Source organism: Pseudophryne corroboree, chromosome 3 (genome assembly GCF_028390025.1).
Source record: "Pseudophryne corroboree isolate aPseCor3 chromosome 3, aPseCor3.hap2, whole genome shotgun sequence".
In the NCBI taxonomy this organism is placed as follows: domain Eukaryota; kingdom Metazoa; phylum Chordata; class Amphibia; order Anura; family Myobatrachidae; genus Pseudophryne; species Pseudophryne corroboree.
Window position 1 is genome coordinate 355,439,076 of NC_086446.1, and position 21,165 is coordinate 355,460,240.

General features: G+C 49.5%; 1 protein-coding gene across 1 annotated transcript in view; it reads right to left on the reverse strand.

Annotated features, from left to right (window-relative positions):
* Positions 1–17,582, reverse strand: part of TOP2A (DNA topoisomerase II alpha) — a 208,611-nt gene extending 191,029 nt beyond the window's left edge. Inside the window, exons 1-2 of the mRNA XM_063959788.1 lie at positions 17,412–17,582; positions 9,636–9,791 (exon numbers count right to left, since the gene is read on the reverse strand). Coding sequence (XP_063815858.1) covers positions 9,636–9,791; positions 17,412–17,432 — 177 coding nt within the window. The 5' untranslated portion in view covers positions 17,433–17,582. The remainder of the gene's footprint in view (positions 1–9,635; positions 9,792–17,411) is intronic.
* Positions 17,583–21,165: the final 3,583 nt, after the last annotated feature.

The following is a 21,165-nucleotide window of genomic DNA, read 5'->3' on the forward strand; positions in this document are numbered from 1 at the left end:
GCACCCTCAGTGACTGCGTGTGAAGTGTGCTGAGAGGAAAATGGCGCACAGCTGCAGTGCTGTGCGCTACCTTTAGAAGACTGCAGGAGTCTTCAGCCGCCGATTCTGGACCTCTTCTGACTTCAGCATCTGCAAGGGGGCCGGCGGCGCGGCTCCGGTGACCATCCAGGCTGTACCTGTGATCGTCCCTCTGGAGCTGATGTCCAGTAGCCAAGAAGCCAATCCATCCTGCACGCAGGTGAGTTCACTTCTTCTCCCCTCAGTCCCTCGTTGCAGTGATCCTGTTGCCAGCAGGACTCACTGTAAAATAAAAAACCTAAGCTAAACTTTTTCTAAGCAGCTCTTTAGGAGAGCCACCTAGATTGCACCCTTCTCGGCCGGGCACAAAAATCTAACTGGAGTCTGGAGGAGGGTCATAGGGGGAGGAGCCAGTGCACACAACCTGATCTGGAAAAGCTTTACTTTTTGTGCCCTGTCTCCTGCGGAGCCGCTATTCCCCATGGTCCTTTCAGGAACCCCAGCATCCACTAGGACGATAGAGAAATATATTTATATTTATGGCTAAATACAGTTTACATGGGCAGCCTATGTGAAACCTGAACCAAAATTCCCACTAACACCCCTGCGCCTCCGGTGGCGTAGAGATGTAGGGCAGGAATGTTCTGGAATTACCACTGGAAGAAACAGGAAACATGATTAAAATGGCCCCCATGCCATGCTTACACTGAGACTCACAGGACAAGTTACAATACCTGCTGCAGTTAATATAGGCTCAATAGATTATTATACAGTGATAATCACAGTCTAGTATACACTGATAATCACAGTCTAGTATACACTGATAATGACATGCAGGTTACATATTAATATCTTCTATAGATATGTTAATATTAATATCTTCTATAGATATGGCAGCTATATATATAGGCTCAACAGCCTATTATACCGTGATTTTCCCCTTGCAGCATCTGGCAGCTGCAGCCACGCAGTAATCAGCCAGGTCCCCCCCCCCTTCCCTGTACTCCCTGTAGCGCTGTGTGTCAGCGGGGAGCCGGGAAGCTCATTGCAGGGAGGCGAGGAACACATAGTCCAGAGCAGCTGAGTTCGGCTGGCCGGAGCGCGGCGCTGCTAGGCAAGCTGCGGCGGGTCTCCCTCTGTGAGCACCGCTGACGGAGCGAAGCTGCGGCGGGTCTCCCTCTGTGAGCACCGCTGACGGAGCGAAGCTGCGGCGGGTCTCCCTCTGTGAGCACCGCTGACGGAGCGAAGCTGCGGCGGGTCTCCCTCTGTGAGCGGTGTACCGCTGACGGAGCGCCTGGCGGGAGGACGGAGCGCCTGGCGGGAGGACGGAGCGTGGGGCGGGCGTCGGAGCGGCAGACGGAGCGCTGGAGCGGCTAGCGGTCGGCTTTACCCACGGACCCCACACAGCGGAGCGGCAGCCTGCGCTGACCGCCCCGTTTCCCCAGCATACCTTTTGTAGGGAGGTCCTGCGACGCTTTCCGGTCATGGCTGCGACGGGGCTTCTATCTGTAAGCTCCGTCCAGCTTCTCAGGTCATGGCTGCGACGGGGCTTCTATGTGTAAGCTCCGTCCAGCTGTTGCAGGAGACAGTGGGCTGCCTGTGGCTGTGAGGGTGCTCTTTGTGAGGACCGACACGCCATGCGCTGTCCTTGCAGCGGCACCATCCCGGACCCATGTTTTTCCAGAAACTGGGAAGGGATGTGCTAAGTGTAAAAATTAAAAAGTAAAAATGAAAAATTAATAAAATCTTCCACCAAGTGTGGGAAGTCCCCACAAGCCTTGTTATTGCTGTGAGCACGGAAAAAACTCTGAGGTCGTACACTGAGGTACTCTGGGATATGGAGGGGTGGAGAGTTCTAAATTTAAATATTCAGTGCCTTTGTTTCTGCTAAGCCGTCCATATCCCAAGAGTACTCCAGTGACCCCTAGTGGATGAAAAAGAAATATGGGCTACTACAGTGTCCTGCCCCTGAACTCATTCTAATTTAAAGGGCAAAATACGGTACTCAATCGACAAGTAGGGACAAAAAGCGTAACCTGCATGCGAGAGGTGTCTAAGATACTCCTCTTGGTGGAAAGAAATGCAAGAGCAATGTCAGCAATCTTCATTCTGGGAGTGGACGTCCTGAGTCATCACGATCTCCACCCGGAGAGTGAGGACTCCACCATCAGGTGTTTCAGCAGATTATCAACCGGTGGGGCTGCCCACAAATGGACATGATGGCTTCTCGTCTCAACAAGAAGCTTCACTGGTATTGCTCACGAACCAGGGACCCTCAGGCGAGGGCAGTAGATGCACTGACGTCACCTTGGCCTTACCAGCTGGTCTACCTGTTTCCTCCGATTCCGTTGCTTCCAAGGGTGCTCAAGCGAATCAGAAATCAAGGAGTCCAGGCAATTGTGATTGGCCTCGGAGGGATGGTACGCAGATCTTCTGGACATGTCTGTCGAAGACCCTTGGCCTCTACCACTAAGAAGAGACCTTCTTCAAAAAGGGCCGTTCGTCTACCTGGACTTACTGCGACTTTGTTTGACGGCATGGAGGTTGAGTGGAACATCCTAGCTCACAAGGGCCTTTCCAAGAAGGTTATTGCTACCATGGTTCAGGCCCAGAAACCTGTGACGTCAAAACACTATCATATCTGGAGAAGATGTCGCTTGGTGCGAGGAACGCAAGTATCCACCTGTTCCACTTGGGGCGTTTCTTACGTTTCCTGCAGGCTGGTGTGGATAAGGGCTTATGTCTGGGTTCCGTTAAGGTCCAGATTTCAGCTCTCTCCATTTTAATTACCTACCGGTAAATCCTTTTCTCGTAGTCCATAAGTGATATTGGGCGCCCGCCTCAGTGCGTTGACTTTTCTGCAGGTCTCTTTTAAGTGGTTACCTGTTCAGCTATTGTTACCAGCTGTTGCTGGTTGTATGATGTTGGTGTGCTGGTGTATAAATCTCACCACTTATGTTCCTTCTCTCATATATGTCCTTTTCTCCCTCGGGCACTGTTTTACCTATAACTGCCTGTGGGAGGGGGCATAGAGGGGAGGAGCCAGCACACCCAGTGAAAACATGTAAAGTGCACCGGCTCCTTTGGACCCAGTCTATACCCCATCGTACTAAGTCTCCCCAATATCCCTTATGGATGCTAGAGAAATTGTTATATGAAAACGTAATTGCTTAGTAGCAAAATGCCTTACCCTATAACTTAAGACCCACTAAAAGCTTAGTATTTTGGATAAGTATGTCATTTGATTTTGTGAAGCTGTCCTGTGCATCACGTAGAATAGCCTAAAAGCTTATTTTATGTTGGGTATAAGCATTGGCTCATGAAGGTTGAACACAAACAGCTGACTCCTTCAAGCAGGCCATGTTCCATGAGTATAACAAAAAAAGATCCAGTCCATCTCAGAATGCAATAGCCTCTGATTTCATAGGCTTCTGTCATGTTTCCAGTGATACGTGATAAAGTGCAAATACCCCCAAAAACTGTCTAAATCACACGTCACTGTACCAATTCCTTTATGTTAAAATAAGAATTTACTTACCGATAATTCTATTTCTCATAGTCCGTAGTGGATGCTGGGGACTCCGAAAGGACCATGGGGAATAGCGGCTCCGCAGGAGACTGGGCACAAAGTAAAAGCTTTAGGACTAGCTGGTGTGCACTGGCTCCTCCCCCTATGACCCTCCTCCAAGCCTCAGTTAGGATACTGTGCCCGGACGAGCGTACACAATAAGGAAGGATTTTGAATCCCGGGTAAGACTCATACCAGCCACACCAATCACACCGTACAACTTGTGATCTGAACCCAGTTAACAGCATGATAACAGAAGGAGCCTCTGAAAAGATGGCTCACAACAACAACCCGATTTTTGTAACAATAACTATGTACAAGTAATGCAGACAATCCGCACTTGGGATGAACGCCCAGCATCACCTACGGACTATGAGAAATAGAATTATCGGTAAGTAAATTCTTATTTTCTCTAACGTCCTAGTGGATGCTGGGGACTCCGAAAGGACCATGGGGATTATACCAAAGCTCCCAAACAGGCAGGAGAGTGCGGATGACTCTGCAGCACCGAATGAGAGAACTCCAGGTCCTCCTCAGCCAGGGTATCAAATTTGTAGAATTTAGCAAACGTGTTTGCCCCTGACCAAGTAGCTGCTCGGCAAAGTTGTAAAGCCGAGACCCCCCGGGCAGCCGCCCAAGATGAGCCCACTTTACGTGTGGAATGGGCTTTTACAGATTTTGGCTATGGCAGGCCTGCCACAGAATGTGCAAGCTGAATTGTACTACAAATCCAACGAGCAATCGTCTGCTTAGAAGCAGGAGCACCCAGCTTGTTGGGTGCATACAGGATAAACAGCGAATCTCTGACTCCAGTCGTCCTGGAAACATATTTTCAGGGCCCTGACTACGTCCAGCAACTTGGAATCCTCCAAGTCCCTAGTAGCCGCAGGCACCACAATAGGCTGGTTTAAGTGAAATGCTGAAACCACCTTAGGAAGAAATGGAGGACGAGTCCTCAATTCTGCCCTGTCCGTATGAAAAATTAGGTAAGGGCTTTTATAGGATAAAGCCGCCAATTCTGAGACACGCCTGGCTGAAGCCAGGGCTAACAGCATTACCACTTTCCATGTGAGATATTTTAAGTCCACAGTGGTGAGTGGTTCAAACCAATGTGATTTTAGGAATCCCAAAACTACATTGAGATCCCAAGGTGCCACTGGAGGCACAAAAAGGAGGCTGTATATGCAGTACTCCCTTGACAAACGTCTGAACTTCAGGAACAGAAGACAGTTCTTTTTGGAAGAATATTGACAGGGCCGAAATTTGAACCTTAATGGACCCTAATTTGAGGCCCATAGACAGTCCTGTTTGCAGGAAATGCAGGAAACGACCCAGCTGAAATTCCTCTGTAGGGGCCTTCCTGGCCTCGCACCACGCAACATATTTACGCCAAATACGGTGATAATGTTGTATGGTTACATCCTTCCTGGCTTTGATCAGGGTAGGGATGACTTCATCCGGAATGCCTGTTTCCTTCAGGATCCGGCGTTCAACCGCCATGCCGTCAAACGCAGCCGCGGTAAGTCTTGGAACAGACATGGTCCCTGCTGGAGCAGGTCCTTCTTAGAGGTAGAGGCCACGGGTCTTCCGTGAGCATCTCTTGAATTTCCGGGTACCAAGTCCTTCTTGGCCAATCCGGAGCCACGAGTATAGTCTTTACTCCTCTCCTTCTTATGATTCTCAGTACTTTTGGTATGAGAGGAAGAGGAGGGAACACATACACTGACTGGTACACCCACGGTGTTACCAGAGCGTCCACAGCTATTGCCTGAGGGTCCCTTGACCTGGCGCAATATCTGTCCAGTTTTTTGTTGAGGCGGGACGCCATCATGTCCACCTTTGGTTTTTCCCAACGGTTCACAATCATGTGGAAGACTTCTGGGTGAAGTCCCCACTCCCCCGGGTGAAGATCGTGTCTGCTGAGGAAGTCTGCTTCCCAGTTGTCCACTCCCGGAATGAACACTGCTGACAGTGCTATCACATGATTTTCCGCCCAGCGAAGAATCCTTGCCACTTCCATCATTGCCCTCCTGCTTCTTGTGCCGCCCTGTCTGTTTACGTGGGCGACTGCCGTGATGTTGTCCGACTGGATCAACACCGGCTGACCCTGAAGCAGAGGTCTTGCCTGACTTAGGGCATTGTAAATGGCCCTTTTTCCAGGATATTTATGTGAAGTGACGTTTCCATGCTTGACCACAAGCCCTGGAAATATCTTCCCTGTGTGACTGCTCCCCAGCCTCTCAGGCTGGCATCCGTGGTCACCAGGACCCAGTCCTGAATGCCGAATCTGTGGCCCTCTAGAAGATGAGCACTCTGTAACCACCACAGGAGAGACACCCTTGTCCTTGGAGACAGGGTTATCCGCTGATGCATTTGAAGATGCGATCCGGACCATTTGTCCAGCAGATCCCACTGAAAAGTTCTTGCGTGGAATCTGCCGAATGGAATCGCTTCGTAAGAAGCCACCATTTTCCCCAGGACCCTTGTGCATTGATGCACTGACACTTGGCCTGGTTTTAGGAGGTTCCTGACTAGGTCGGATAACTCCCTGGCTTTCTCCTCCGGGAGAAACACCTTTTTCTGGACAGTGTCCAGAATCATCCCTAGGAACAGCAGACGTGTCGTCGGAATCAGCTGCGATTTTGGAATATTTAGAATCCACCCGTGCGGTCGTAGTACTACTTGAGATAGTGCTACTCCGACCTCTAACTGTTCTCTGGACCTTGCCCTTATCAGGAGATCGTCCAAGTAAGGGATAATTAAGACGCCTTTTCTTCGAAGAAGAATCATCATTTCGGCCATTACCTTGGTAAAGACCCGGGGTGCCGTGGACAATCCAAACGGCAGCGTCTGAAACGGATAGTGACAGTTCTGTACCACAAACCTGAGGTACCCTTGGTGAGAAGGGCAAATTGGGACATGGAGGTAAGCATCCTTGATGTCCAGAGACACCATATAGTCCCCTTCTTCCAGGTTCGCTATCACTGCTCTGAGTGACTCCATCTTGAATTTGAACCTTTGTATGTAAGTGTTCAAGGATTTCAGATTTAAAATAGGTCTCACCGAGCCGTCCGGCTTCGGTACCACAAACAGCGTGGAATAATACCCCTTACCCTGTTGTAGGAGGGGTACCTTGATTATCACCTGCTGGGAATACAGCTTGTGAATGGCTTCCAATACCGCCTCCCTGTCGGAGGGAGACGTTGGTAAAGCAGACTTCAGGAACCGGCGAGGGGGAGACGTCTCGAATTCCAATTTGTACCCCTGAGATACTACCTGCAGGATCCAGGGGTCCACTTGCGAGTGAGCCCACTGCGCGCTGAAATTCTTGAGACGGGCCCCCACCGTGCCTGAGTCCGCTTGTAAGGCCCCAGCGTCATGCTGAGGACTTGGCAGAAGCGGGGGAGGGCTTCTGTTCCTGGGAAGAGGCTGCCTGCTGCAGTCTTTTTCCCCTTCCTCTGCCCCGGGGCAGATATGAGTGGCCTTTTGCCCGCTTGCCCTTATGGGGACGAAAGGACTGAGCCTGAAAAGACGGTGTCTTTTTCTGCTGAGAGGTGACCTGGGGTAAAAAGGTGGATTTCCCAGCCGTTGCCACCAGGTCCGATAGACCGACCCCAAATAACTCCTCCCCTTTATACGGCAATACTTCCATATGCCGTTTGGAATCCGCATCACCTGACCACTGTCGCGTCCATAACCCTCTTCTGGCAGAAATGGACAGCGCACTTACTCTTGATGCCAGAGTGCAAATATCCCTCTGTGCATCTCGCATATATAGAAATGCATCCTTTAAATGCTCTATAGTCAATAATATACTGTCCCTGTCCAGGGTATCAATATTTTCAGTCAGGGAATCCGACCAAGCCACCCCAGCACTGCACATCCAGGCTGAGGCGATTGCTGGTCGCAGTATAATACCAGTATGTGTGTATATACTTTTTAGGATATTTTCCAGCTTCCTATCAGCTGGTTCCTTGAGGGCGGCCGTATCAGGAGACGGTAACGCCACTTGTTTTGATAAGCGTGTGAGCGCCTTATCTACCCTAGGGGGTGTTTCCCAACGCGCCCTAACCTCTGGCGGGAAAGGGTATAATTCCAATAATTTTTTAGAAATAAGCAGTTTTTTATCGGGGGAAACCCACGCTTCATCACACACCTCATTTAATTCATCTGATTCAGGAAAAACTACGGGTAGTTTTTTCACACCCCACATAATACCCTTTTTTGTGGTACTTGTAGTATCAGAAATGTTCAAAACCTCCTTCATTGCCGTGATCATGTAACGTGTGGCCCTACTGGAAAATACGTTTGTTTCCTCACCGTCGACACTGGAGTCAGTGTCTGGGTCTGTGTCGACCATCTGAGGTAACGGGCGCTTTAGAGCCCCTGACGGTGTTTGAGACGCCTGTACAGGTAATAACTGATATGCCGGCTGTCACATGTCGTCAACAGTCTTTTGTAAAGTGCTGACACTATCACGTAATTCCTTCCATAAGACCATCCAGTCAGGTGTCGATTCCCTAGGGGGTGACATCACTATTACAGGCAATTGCTCCGCCTCCATACCATTTTCCTCCTCATACATGTCGACACAACGTACCGACACAGCACACACACAGGGAATGCTCTGATAGAGGACAGGACCCCACTAGCCCTTTGGGGAGACAGAGGGAGAGTTTGCCAGCACACACCAGAGCGCTATATATATATACAGGGATAACCTTATATAAGTGTTTTTCCCTTATATAGCTGCTGTATAGATTTATCTGCCAAATTAGTGCCCCCCCTCTCTTGTTTTACCCTGTTTCTGAAGTGCAGGACTGCAGGGGAGAGTCAGGGAGCTTCCCTCCAACGGAGCTGTGAGGAAAAATGGCGCCAGTGTGCTGAGGAGATAGGCTCCGCCCCCTTCTCGGCGGTCTTTCTCCCGCTTTTAATAGGAAAAATTGGCAGGGGTTAAATGCATCCATATAGCCCAGGAGCTATATGTGATGTATTTTTTGCCATATAAGGTGTTTTTATTGCGTCTCAGGGCGCCCCCCCCCCCCCCCAGCGCCCTGCACCCTCAGTGACCGGAGTGTGAAGTGTGCTGAGAGCAATGGCGCACAGCTGCGGTGCTGTGCGCTACCTTATTGAAGACAGGACGTCTTCTGCCGCCGATTTTCCGGACCTCTTCAGTCTTCTGGCTCTGTAAGGGGGCCGGCGGCGCGGCTCTGGGACCCATCCATGGCTGGGCCTGTGATCGTCCCTCTGGAGCTAATGTCCAGTAGCCTAAGAAGCCCAATCCACTCTGCACGCAGGTGAGTTCGCTTCTTCTCCCCTTAGTCCCTCGGTGCAGTGAACCTGTTGCCAGCAGGATTCACTGAAAATAAAAAACCTATACTTAAACTTTTTTACTAAGCAGCTCAGGAGAGCCACCTAGTGAGCACCCTTCTCGTTCGGGCACAAAAATCTAACTGAGCCTTGGAGGAGGGTCATAGGGGGAGGAGCCAGTGCACACCAGGTAGTCCTAAAGCTTTTACTTTTGTGCCCAGTCTCCTGCGGAGCCGCTATTCCCCATGGTCCTTTCGGAGTCCCCAGCATCCACTAGGACGTCAGAGAAAAAGGTACACATTGCAAGTTGTAATAAAAGTACTATTTCCCAAAATCGAATTAAAAATGAAGGTGCCTCCAGCAGCAAGATAAGCTACACTTGAATACATCTGGCCTGAATAATAAAAAACACAGCAGCATAAACTTACTAGTTCATGACATTGTTAGCTGCTTAAAGAACCGCCAAACCTTTTCATGATCAACACTGGCTACCTCATCAAAGGAGAAACAAAACTAGTAAAAGCAATGCATATGATGCTTTAGTTTAATATAAACAATCACATTAGTAGCTTTCCCTAATTGAAATACAGAAAAATCTTTCCAGTCTCCAAGTACTTTCAGAAATAACACATACTATGAACATTGAGACTTCTATCTGCTCTGTAGTCAAGTCAACTAACGCATTACATTACGTTCTGTGTCTAGGATTTGTTCGCACATGCTTAATGTTTTCTCTTACCTGGGTCACAGGCTCTACAGAACCAATGTAGGTATCTGGACGGAGCAATATATGCTCCAATTGAGTCTTCTTTTGATAAATCCTCTCAACAGAAAGACGCTTGTTCTCACCTTTCTTCACTTTACTCACTGTGGTCTTGTTCTCATCAAAGAGAGGCTGCAAAAAAATATAGTATGAGTAAAATTAAAAAACTACAACGACATTAACAAGGCATTTTAGTTCTGTCACCTTCTGTATAATAATAAGAATTTATTTACCGATAATTCTATTTCTCATAGTCCGTAGTGGATGCTGGGGACTCCGTAAGGACCATGGGGAATAGCGGCTCCGCAGGAGACTGGGCACATCTAAAGAAAGCTTTAGGACTATCTGGTGTGCACTGGCTCCTCCCCCTATGACCCTCCTCCAAGCCTCAGTTAGGATACTGTGCCCGGACGAGCGTACACAATAAGGAAGGATTTTGAATCCCGGGTAAGACTCATACCAGCCACACCAATCACACCGTACAACTTGTGATCTGAACCCAGTTAACAGCATGATAACAGAGGAGCCTCTAGAAAAGATGGCTCACTACAGCAATAACCCGATTTTTTGGTAACAATAACTATGTACCAGTATTGCAGACAATCCGCACTTGGGATGGGCGCCCAGCATCCACTACGGACTATGAGAAATAGAATTATCGGTAAGTAAATTCTTATTTTCTCTAACGTCCTAAGTGGATGCTGGGGACTCCGTAAGGACCATGGGTATTATACCAAAGCTCCCAAACGGGCGGGAGAGTGCGGATGACTCTGCAGCACCAAATGAGAGAACTCCAGGTCCTCCTCAGCCAGGATATCAATCTTGTAGAATTTTACAAACGTATTTGCTCCTGACCAAGTAGCTGCTCGGCAAAGTTGTAAAGCCGAGACCCCTCGGGCAGCCGCCCAAGATGAGCCCACCTTCCTTGTGGAGTGGGCATTTACAGATTTTTGGCTGTGGCAGGCCTGCCACAGAATGTGCAAGCTGAATTGTACTACAATTCCAACGAGCAATAGTCTGCTTAGAAGCAGGAGCACCCAGCTTGTTGGGTGCATACAGGATAAACAGCGAGTCAGATTTCCTGACTCCAGCCGTCCTGGAAACATATTTTCAGGGCCCTGACAACGTCTAGCAACTTGGAGTCCTCCAAGTCCCCAGTAGCCGCAGGCACCACAAACAGGCTGGTTCAGGTGAAACGCTGAAACCACCTTAGGGAGAAACTGAGGACGAGTCCTCAATTCCGCCCTGTCCGAATGGAAAATCAGATAAGGGCTTTTTCAGGATAAAGCCGCCAATTCTGACACGCGCCTGGCCCAGGCCAGGGCCAACAGCATGACCACTTTCCATGTGAGATATTTTATCTCCACAGATTTAAGTGGTTCAAACCAATGTGACTTTTGGAACCCAAGACTACATTGAGATCCCAAAGTGCCACTGGAGGCACAAAAGGAGGCTGTATATGCAGTACCCCTTTTACAAACGTCTGAACTTCAGGGACTGGAGCTAGTTCTTTTTGGAAGAAAATTGACAGGGCCGAAATTTGAACCTTAATGGACCCCAATTTCAGGCCCATAGACACTCCTGCTTGCAGGAAATGTAGGAATCGACCCAGTTGAACTTCCTCCGTCGGGCCTTACTGGCCTCGCACCACGCAACATATTTTCGCCAATTGCGGTGACAATGTTTTTGCGGTTACATCCTTCCTGGCTTTGATCAGGATAGGGATGACTTCATCCGGAATGCCCTTTTTCCTTCAGGATCCGGCGTTCAACCACCATGCCGTCAAACGCAGCCGCGGTAAGTCTTGGAACAGACAAGGTCCCTGCTGGAGCAGGTCCCTTCTTAGAGGTAGAGGCCACGGATCCTCCGTGAGCATCTCTTGAAGTTCCGGTTACCAAGTCCTTCTTGGCCAATCCGGAGCCACGAATATAGTGCTTACTCCTCTCCATCTTATCAATCTCAGTACCTTGGGTATGAGAGGCAGAGGAGGGAACACATACCCTGACTGGTACACCCACGGTGTTACCAGAGTGTCTACAGCTATTGCCTGAGGGTCCCTGGACCTGGCGCAATACCTGTCGAGTTTTTCCCAACGGTTTATAATCATGTGGAAGACTTCTGGGTGAAGTCCCCACTCTCCCGGGTGGATGTCGTGCTGAGGAAGTCTGCTTCCCAGTTGTCCACTCCTGGAATGAATACTGCCGACAGTGCTATCACATGATTTTCCGCCCAGCGAAGAATCCTTGCAGCTTCTGCCATTGCCCTCCTGCTTCTTGTGCCACCCTGTCTGTTTACGTGGGTGACTGTCGTGATGTTGTCCGACTGGATCAACACCGGCTGACCTTGAAGCAGAGGTCTTGCTAAGCTTAGAGCATTGTAAATGTCCCTTAGCTTCAGGATATTTATGTGAAGTGATGTCTCCAGGCTTGACCATAAGCCCTGGATATTCCTTCCCTGTGTGACTGCTCCCCAGCCATGCAGGCTGGCATCCGTGGTCACCAGGACCCAGTCCTGAATGCCGAATCTGCGGCCCTCTAGAAGATGAGCACTCTGCAACCACCACAGGAGAGACACCCTTGTCTTTGGTGACAGGGTTATCCGCTGATGCATCTGAAGATGCGATCCGGACCATTTGTCCAGCAGGTCCCACTGGAAAGTTCTTGCGTGGAATCTGCAGAAAGGGATTGCTTCGTAGGAAGCCACCATTTTTCCCAGGACCCTTGTGCATTGATGCACTGACACTTGGCCTGGTTTTAGGAGGTTTCTGACTAGTTCGGATAACTCCCTGGCTTTCTCCTCCGGGAGAAACACCTTTTTCTGGACTGTGTCCAGGATCATCCCTAGGAACAGAAGACAAGTCGTCGGAACCAGCTGCGATTTTGGAATATTGAGAATCCAATCGTGCTGCCGCAACACTACCTGAGATAGTGCTACACTGACCTCCAACTGTTCCCTGGATCTTACCCTTATCAGGGAATTGTCCAAGTAAGGGATAACTAAAATTCCCTTCCTTCGAAGGAATATCATTTCGGCCATTACCTTGGTAAAGACCCAGGGTGCCGTGGACCATCCATACGGCAGCGTCTGAACTGATAGTGACAGTTCTGTACCATAAACCTGAGGTACCCTTGGTGAGAAGGGTAAATTTTGACATGAAGGTAAGCATCCTTGATGTCCCGAGACATCATGTAGTCCCCTTCTTCCAGGTTCGCAATCACTGCTCTGAGTGACTCAATCTTGAATTTGAACCTCTGTATGTAAGTGTTCAAAGATTTTAGATTTAGAATCGGTCTCACCGAGCCGTCCGGCTTCGGTACCACAACAGTGTGGAATAATACCCCGTTCCCTGTTGCAGGAGGGGTATCTTGATTATCACCTGCTGGGAATACAGCTTGTGAATGGCTTCCAAAACTGTCTCCCTGTCAGAAGGAGACATCGGTAAAGCAGACTTTAGGAAACGGCGAGGGGAGACGTCTCGAATTCTAATTTGTACCCCTGAGATATCACCTGGAGGATCCAGGGGTCTACTTGCGAGTGAGCCCACTGCGCGCTGAAATTCATGGAGACGGGCCCCCCACCGTGCCTGATTCTGCTTGTAAAGCCCCAGCGTATACTGAGGGTTTGGCAGAGGCGGGAGAGGGTTTCTGTTCCTGGGAACTGGCTGATTTCTGCAGCCTTTTTCCTCTCCCTCTGTCACGGGGCAGAAATGAGGAACCTTTTGCCCGCTTGTCCACAAAAAGACTGCGCCTGATAATACGGCGTCTTCTCATGTTGAGAGGCGACCTGGGGTACAAACGTGGATTTCCCAGCTGTTGCCGTGGCCACCAGGTCTGAAAGACCGACCCCAAATAACTCCTCCCCTTAATAAGGCAATACTTCCAAATGCCGTTTGGAATACGCATCACCTGACCACTGACGTGTCCATAACCCTCTACTGGTAGAAATGGACAACGCACTTAGACTTGATGCCAGTCGGCAAATATTCCGCTGTGCATCACGCATATATAGAAATGCATCTTTTAATGCTCTATAGGCAAAAATATACTGTCCCTATCTAGGGTATCAATATTTTCAGTCAGGGAATCCGACCACGCCAACCCAGCCCTGCACATCCAGGCTGAGGCGATTGCTGGTCGCAGTATAACACCAGTATGTGTGTAAATACATTTTAGGATACCCTCCTGCTTTCTATCAGCAGGATCCTTAAGGGCGGCCATCTCAGGAGAGGGTAGAGCCCTTACAAGCGTGTGAGCGCTTCATCCACCCTAGGGGGTGTTTCCCAACGCACCCTAACCTCTGGCGGGAAAGGATATAATGCCAATAACATTTTAGAAATTATCAGTTGTTATCGGGGGAAACCCACGCATCATCACACACCTCATTTAATTTCTCAGATTCAGGAAAACTACAGGTAGTTTTTCCTCACCGAACATAATACCCCTTTTTGGTGGTACTCGTATTATCAGAAATGTGTAAAACATTTTTCATTGCCTCAATCATGTAACGTGTGGCCCTACTGGAAGTCACATTTGTCTCTTCACCGTCGACACTGGAGTCAGTATCCGTGTCGGCGTCTATATCTGCCATCTGAGGTAACGGGCGCTTTAGAGCCCCTGACGGCCTATGAGACGTCTGGACAGGCACAAGCTGAGTAGCCGGCTGTCTCATGTCAACCACTGTTTTATTTTTTTATTTTTATAGAGCTGACACTGTCACGTAGTTTCTTCCAACAGTTCATCCACTCAGGTGTCGACCCCCTAGGGGGTGACATCACTATTACAGGCAATCTGCTCCGTCTCCACATCATTTTTCTCCTCATACATGTCGACACAAAAGTACCGACATACAGCACACACACAGGGAATGCTCTGATAGAGGACAGGACCCCACTAGCCCTTTGGGGAGACAGAGGGAGAGTTTGCCAGCACACACCAGAGCGCTATATATATATACAGGGATAACCTTATATAAGTGTTTTTCCCCTTATAGCTGCTGTATAGTTAATACTGCGCCTAATTTGTGCCCCCCTCTCTTTTTTAACCCTTTCTGTAGTGTAGTGACTGCAGGGGAGAGCCAGGGAGCTTCCCTCCAACGGAGCTGTGAGGGAAAATGGCGCCAGTGTGCTGAGGAGATAAGGCCGCCGATAAGGGGGCGGAGCCTATCTCCCATTTTTCTGTGTATTCTGGCAGGGGTTAAATGCATCCATATAGCCCAGGAGCTATATGTGATGCATTTTTTGCCATCCAAGGTGTTTTTATTGCGTCTCAGGGCGCCCCCCCCCCCAGCGCCCTGCACCCTCAGTGACCGGAGTGTGAAGTGTGCCGAGAGCAATGGCGCACAGCTGCAGTGCTGTGCGCTACCTTGTTGAAGACAGGACGTCTTCTGCCGCCGATTTTCCGTACCTCTTCTGCCTTCTGGCTCTGTAAGGGGGCCGGCGGCGCGGCTCTGGGACCCATCCAAGCTGGGCCTGTGATCGTCCCTCTGGAGCTAATGTCCAGTAGCCTAAGAAGCCCAATCCACTCTGCACGCAGGTGAGTTCGCTTCTTCTCCCCTTAGTCCCTCGATGCAGTGAGCCTGTTGCCAGCAGGTCTCACTGAAAATAAAAAACCTAAACTAAAACTTTCACTAAGAAGCTCAGGAGAGCCCCTAGTGTGCACCCTTCTCGTTCGGGCACAGAGATCTAACTGAGGCTTGGAGGAGGGTCATAGGGGGAGGAGCCAGTGCACACCAGATAGTCCTAAAGCTTTCTTTAGATGTGCCCAGTCTCCTGCGGAGCCGCTATTCCCCATGGTCCTTACGGAGTCCCCAGCATCCACTTAGGACGTTAGAGAAAAGCAAATAGCAGATTGAGTAAAAACATCACAATTGGGGAGGGTGTATTTATAACAAGCCAATTTTATAAAGCAATTAGGGAGCTGGAGCGTGAAGAGGAATGCATGCGCCTACTACAGATGCTTGTTGCATATCTGAGTACTACGCATTATGTAAACTGGGCTGAAAGTACATGTAAACAAATGGCATTCACATCTTCCCAACGACCATTTAGTGGTCAGGTAATACTCTTTCTCCCATTACAATAGCTAATCTGCTTTTCATATATTAATAGTCCATTTCTTCAGCAACCAGGTGAATGCACAAGTCAATGCATGGAGTTTAAACAACTTGACCGTAGATACTGGATCACTGACAAACAGATCTACTTGTAGTGTTAAGAGATTTCTAGAACAAAGCACAAAGGGACTGATGCAGAGTGGGATGCACTTCAGTTTGGGTTTATTATAATATGTAAATTTGGATTGCACATACCCTCAAAACAAGCCATGGGGACATAAAGATTTGCTCACATCTGACATAACTACAAAATATCAAGCACTGTAAGGGCATTTTCACGCAATAAGGAATAGAATCAGACCTGCATATACTTCAGTAGCCATATAAATAGCGGGTATCTTAGAGCAGGTAAATGCAAGCTAAAAGTGACCCCTGTGAGTTGCCAATCTGCCACAGGGTCTGGTATGTCCAGTTCCAATTGTAATCGTCTTCTACCAAATGGAGACCCTCTGCTCTACCCAAGCGTACTCAGATTGCCCAAAGCTGACCACTACATTGGGGTCTATGTGGCTGTCATACAGAATGAGGCAAGGTGGCACTCTCCAAAATGCAGGTCCACAAACATGAATGTAATCATTGCCTAAAATACCTGCGCTACTAAAGCCACACCACTGCGGTTACCAGACAGTATTAAAATGGGACCTGCATGCTTCCGCTCCCGTTCTACTGAGATAGTAGCTTCTGTTGGGCTGGTCTAAAGGTCCGTACACATTAGACGATGTCGCTCTGTGAGCGACGTAGTCTAATGTTTTCCCTCCCAGGCCGGCCGACTGTACACACTGAGCGATATGACCGCTCATATCGCTCAGTGACGTCACACCTCCACCAGCCCTCCATGCAGGTCATGAACGACAGTCCAGATCCTGCATGCATGCACTGGCGACAGCGACGATCGTTGCCGACCCACGGATCGGTCGTCGCTGGCAGCATACACACTTGCCGATAAAATGAGCGACGTCGCTCAGGAAGGGGGAAAAGGGGGAAGTCGCTCATTTTATCGGCAAGTGTGTATGGGCCTTAAGACTGTGCCAGTGATAAGACGGTACACAAAATCAAAGCACAACTATATAATATTAGCAAATCAAATACAGTAAGTGTAAATGTACTTTTTTCCCCTCATTTTATTGACTGAGTGGCCTAGTAGGATGACATGTACAAACGTTTGCTGCTCTTTCGTTTAAAACAGCAGCTGACTTTTTATCACACACATTGTGATGACTGGAAATTTAGGTTAAGTAACTTATTATAAAGCCTTAACATAGTACTCTGCAAGCTAATGCAGTACAAGGACTGCAAACACATGGAGGAAAGTTGTACACGCCTAGTAGATACAAGGTCACAGCACATACAAGAGCTGCGGTGGAATACCTTGGCTGCCAAGCAGGACTAGAACTTCCCATGGGGAATTACAAGTACCAGCATGCACATATTAGACATTGACACGCAGTTTCCATGGCCGGCTTATAGGCAGCATGGCTCTCCAGCTACATGAATCGGAGCTGCCGTAACCGGGTACGGACACCGCAATCTCATGTGACTGTACAGCCGCTGACCGGCACCACAATCTCAGTACAACAGTAACCCGGGAGGATAATGGAACAGGCACATTAGAGCTCATTACACCAGCAAAATGATACTCACTTTCAGTGGTTCGGTCTCCATTTCGCAACAACGTTACCAGGCACCGACAGCTACTGCAAGAATCCGCCGCTAACCTACGATCCGTTCCGTGCGATCTCCCTCTCAGCACTGTGTGACCGGTACGGGAACCGTTACTGCGCCAACTTCAAAACTCTGAAACCCGCCGAAAGCCAACGGCCAATACGGAGCGAGACCGGAGCACGAATTAACCAATCACAGTTCTCAAGGGTGGAGCCTGTATAGACGCTCCAACCAGGACGCGGACGATCTGTTGTTAAAACCTCTTTTTCACATACTGTACAAAAAGCCAGTCACCGCCCACTGTTGCGAGGCGGCGCCCGATGGGAGGCTGGTTTTTAAGTTTTGACGGACATAATTATTGGCCAATAAGATGAAGATACATGTGTTTAACGTATATAAACATAATAAAACTGCAGTACTAGTCAGCGTTGCGGTATAGCCGGTGAATACTGCACTGCAGCAGCGCGCACGCTCTGAACCACCGATGGTGACGAGCCTTTGGGTCTCCACCATCAATTACAAATACAAACGTCTGTCATCTGCTGCCAACCATCGATGTTGTGCAGGGAGGGGGAGCCCGCCCCCTGTTTTCATCACTTCTATAGTTGCATGTTATGCCCCCAGAGACTGTCTGGCTGCACTGTAGGGATGGACATTGGAAGCCCAGCATTAATTGATGGCTGAGCTTCCGCCATCGAAACATGCGATGTTTATCCCTACACAGTGCAGTGCTGGCGCCTATGTGACATGAGCCGAGTGCTGCATGTAATGTTACAGTGCAGCAACATGCTCCTATCGGTATCCGTTTGGATGGTCGACATGGACACATGGTCGACACGTGGAAAGGGTCGACACATGAAAGGGTCGACATGACTTTTCAAAAAAAAAAATTTTGTGGAACTTTTCCATACTTTACGATCCACGTGGACTACGATTGGAAACGGTAACCTGTGCTGTTCGCTCGCCATGCGAGGGGACGCTGTGCACTAATTAGGGCTCCCCGTCACTTTATGCAGAAAACGACACCAAAAAAGTAAAATAACTCATGTCGACCTTTCATGTGTCGACCATTTGTCCATGTCGACCATGCCAATGTCGAACAATAGTGGTCGACCTAATGACTGTCGACCATAACATGGTCGACCATTCATACCGGTACCGCTCCTATCACTGAGGAGGAGACGGCATTTTGGTGTCACCTCTCAGTGATTGACCACACCCAAGAGCTGCCCTCATCCCGTTAGTGACGCCACTGCTTCACATTGCAGTGGGCATAAGTGTGTCCTGCCTGAGCAATAACATAAAGAGGGAATGCAGGGTCACTATTGAATATCATTTTGCGTTAGACTAAGATTTGCCACTGTTTGGCAATGGTTTTTCCAGGTCCGATGGTGGTGCTGCAATTATTTGTTTTCTGTGGCGCTTAGCACTGCCCTGTGACATGCCAGGTAGCCGCATCTAGGGATGGCCATCGACCATCAAATTTAACAATAATTGATGGTGAGCAACAAATGGTCTTTATTTTGCCATTGATAGCATTTGGCCAGCTGCATTCACATGCTTTCTGTTTATGGGTTCCTGTCATCTATGTAAATTACCGATGGTACCAGGGACGTGCAGTCAGGGGAGGCAGTGCCTCCCCTGTCATTAATGAGTAAAATAATACAAAGATACTTATGACACATAAGTATCTTCTTTATTATTTTACTCATCATTAAAGTGTGCAGAATTAGTTTGGGAGGCACCGATCGTGGTGCCTCCCGTAGTGATTGAGAAAAGATATGGGAGCAGGGGGTGGGGGCGGGCGGGGCCTAGCAATGGGCAGGAAAAGCCCATTGAAATTGCATGGGAAAGCGGCACCATTAGAGGTGCCGCTTTCCTACAGGGACGTGCTTTCAACCTATGAAAACACGTCCCTGTGAGTGAGGCCACAGTGATTGGCCAGCGGATCCGTCACTGGATCCGCTGTCAATCACTGTGTGGGCGTCGGTGGTGGCGGAGGGGCGGGCGGCGGAGATGCGGGATGCGGCGGGCCGGGCGGCGGAGGTGCTGGCGGTAGTAGCGGCGGCGGGACGCGGCAGTACGGACAGTTCTGCAGAGTTTGGCAGCGGAAGCGGTACCCATTTCAAAAATGGCGCCTCAGCGTCATTTTTGAAATTCAAGATGGCAATCATGGCTCGCCGCGTTATCGCCCCGCCCCCTCCGCTGACTTATATAAGTCAGCGCGAGGCAGCGGCTGTCAGTCCGACGGCGGAGGAGGAGCTGAGAAGAGCTCCTGAAGACCGAAGACGCCGTGGAAGTCCTGGATGGGCGGCGGCTATGCAAAAGAGCTTAGCAGCCGCCGCCCGCCAGGTGAAGACGCTGGAAGTCCTGGGAAGGCGGCAGCCATGCAAAAGAGCTTAAAGGCCGCCGCCTCCCAGGTGAAGACGCCGGAGGAAGACGCCAGAAGCCCTGGGGAGGTGGCACCCCCCCCAGGTGAAGACGCCAGAAGCCCTGGGAAGACGGCGGCCACGCAAAAGAGCTTAAAGGCCGCCGCCCCCAGGTGAAGACCCTGTTTAAAAAAGTTTTTTTTAAAGTACGTGTAGTGTGTTTTTTTTTATATTTTCTTTACAGGTGGACTACAGGTGCCAGCGGGCCCTTTATGTTCGGGCATGCTGGCACTTGTGGTTCTCCAAGTGCCAGCATGCTTGGGCAGGCTTGCTGGGACCTGTAGGCCACCTGTAAAGAACAATATTACTATTCTTTACAGGTGGACTACAGGTGCCAGTGGGCCATTTATGTCCGGGCATGCTGGCACTTGTGGTTCTTCAAGTGCCAGCATGCTGGGGCAGGCTTGCTGGGATCTGTAGGCCACCTGTAAAGAACAGTATTAGCATACAATGAACCCCACACCCACCGCCACCAGGGGTGTGGGGCATAGCACTGGGCTATCAGCCCAGTGCTGGTTATTGCTCAGGAGGGGGGACCCCATTTTCATTTTTTGGGAGCCCCACTTTCCGAGGAATTCCAGCCCTGGGCTGACTGGTTTGGGGGGTGTTTAATGGCATGGCAGGGGGACCCCACACTGAGTGTCTCCCCTGCTATGGCATTACCCCCCCTGGCTGGTTCTGCCTGGTGCTGGTTTTAGCGGTGTGGGGGGACTGCACTTTTTTTTTCGGGGGGGGTGTTTAGCTGCAGTGCCTCCCCAACCCCTGACCTCACCGCACGTCACTGGATGGTACTGTGTGCACTTTTGGGTATTGCAGTAAAGGGTCTATTCATAAAGCCGCACCAAACAAAAAACTGATTTGCCTGAGCCAGCATGCAGGGATATATTGGCCCTCATTCCGAGTTGATCGGTCGGTATTTTTCATCGCATCGCAATGAAAATCCGCTTAGTACGCATGCGCAATATTCGCACTGCGACTGCGCCAAGTAATTTAACAATGAAGATAGTATTTTTACTCACGGCTTTTTCATCGCTCCGGCGATCGTAATGTGATTGACAGGAAATGGGTGTTACTGGGCGGAAACACGGCGTTTTATGGGCGTGTGGATGAAAACGCTACCGTTTCCGGGAAAAACGCAGGAGTGGCTGGAGAAACGGGGGAGTGTCTGAGCGAACGCTGGGTGTGTTTGTGACGTCAAACCAGGAACGACAAGCACTGAACTGATCGCACAGGCAGAGTAAGGTTGAAGTTACTCAGAAACTGCAAAGTAGTTTGTAATCGCAATATTGCGAATACATCGGTCG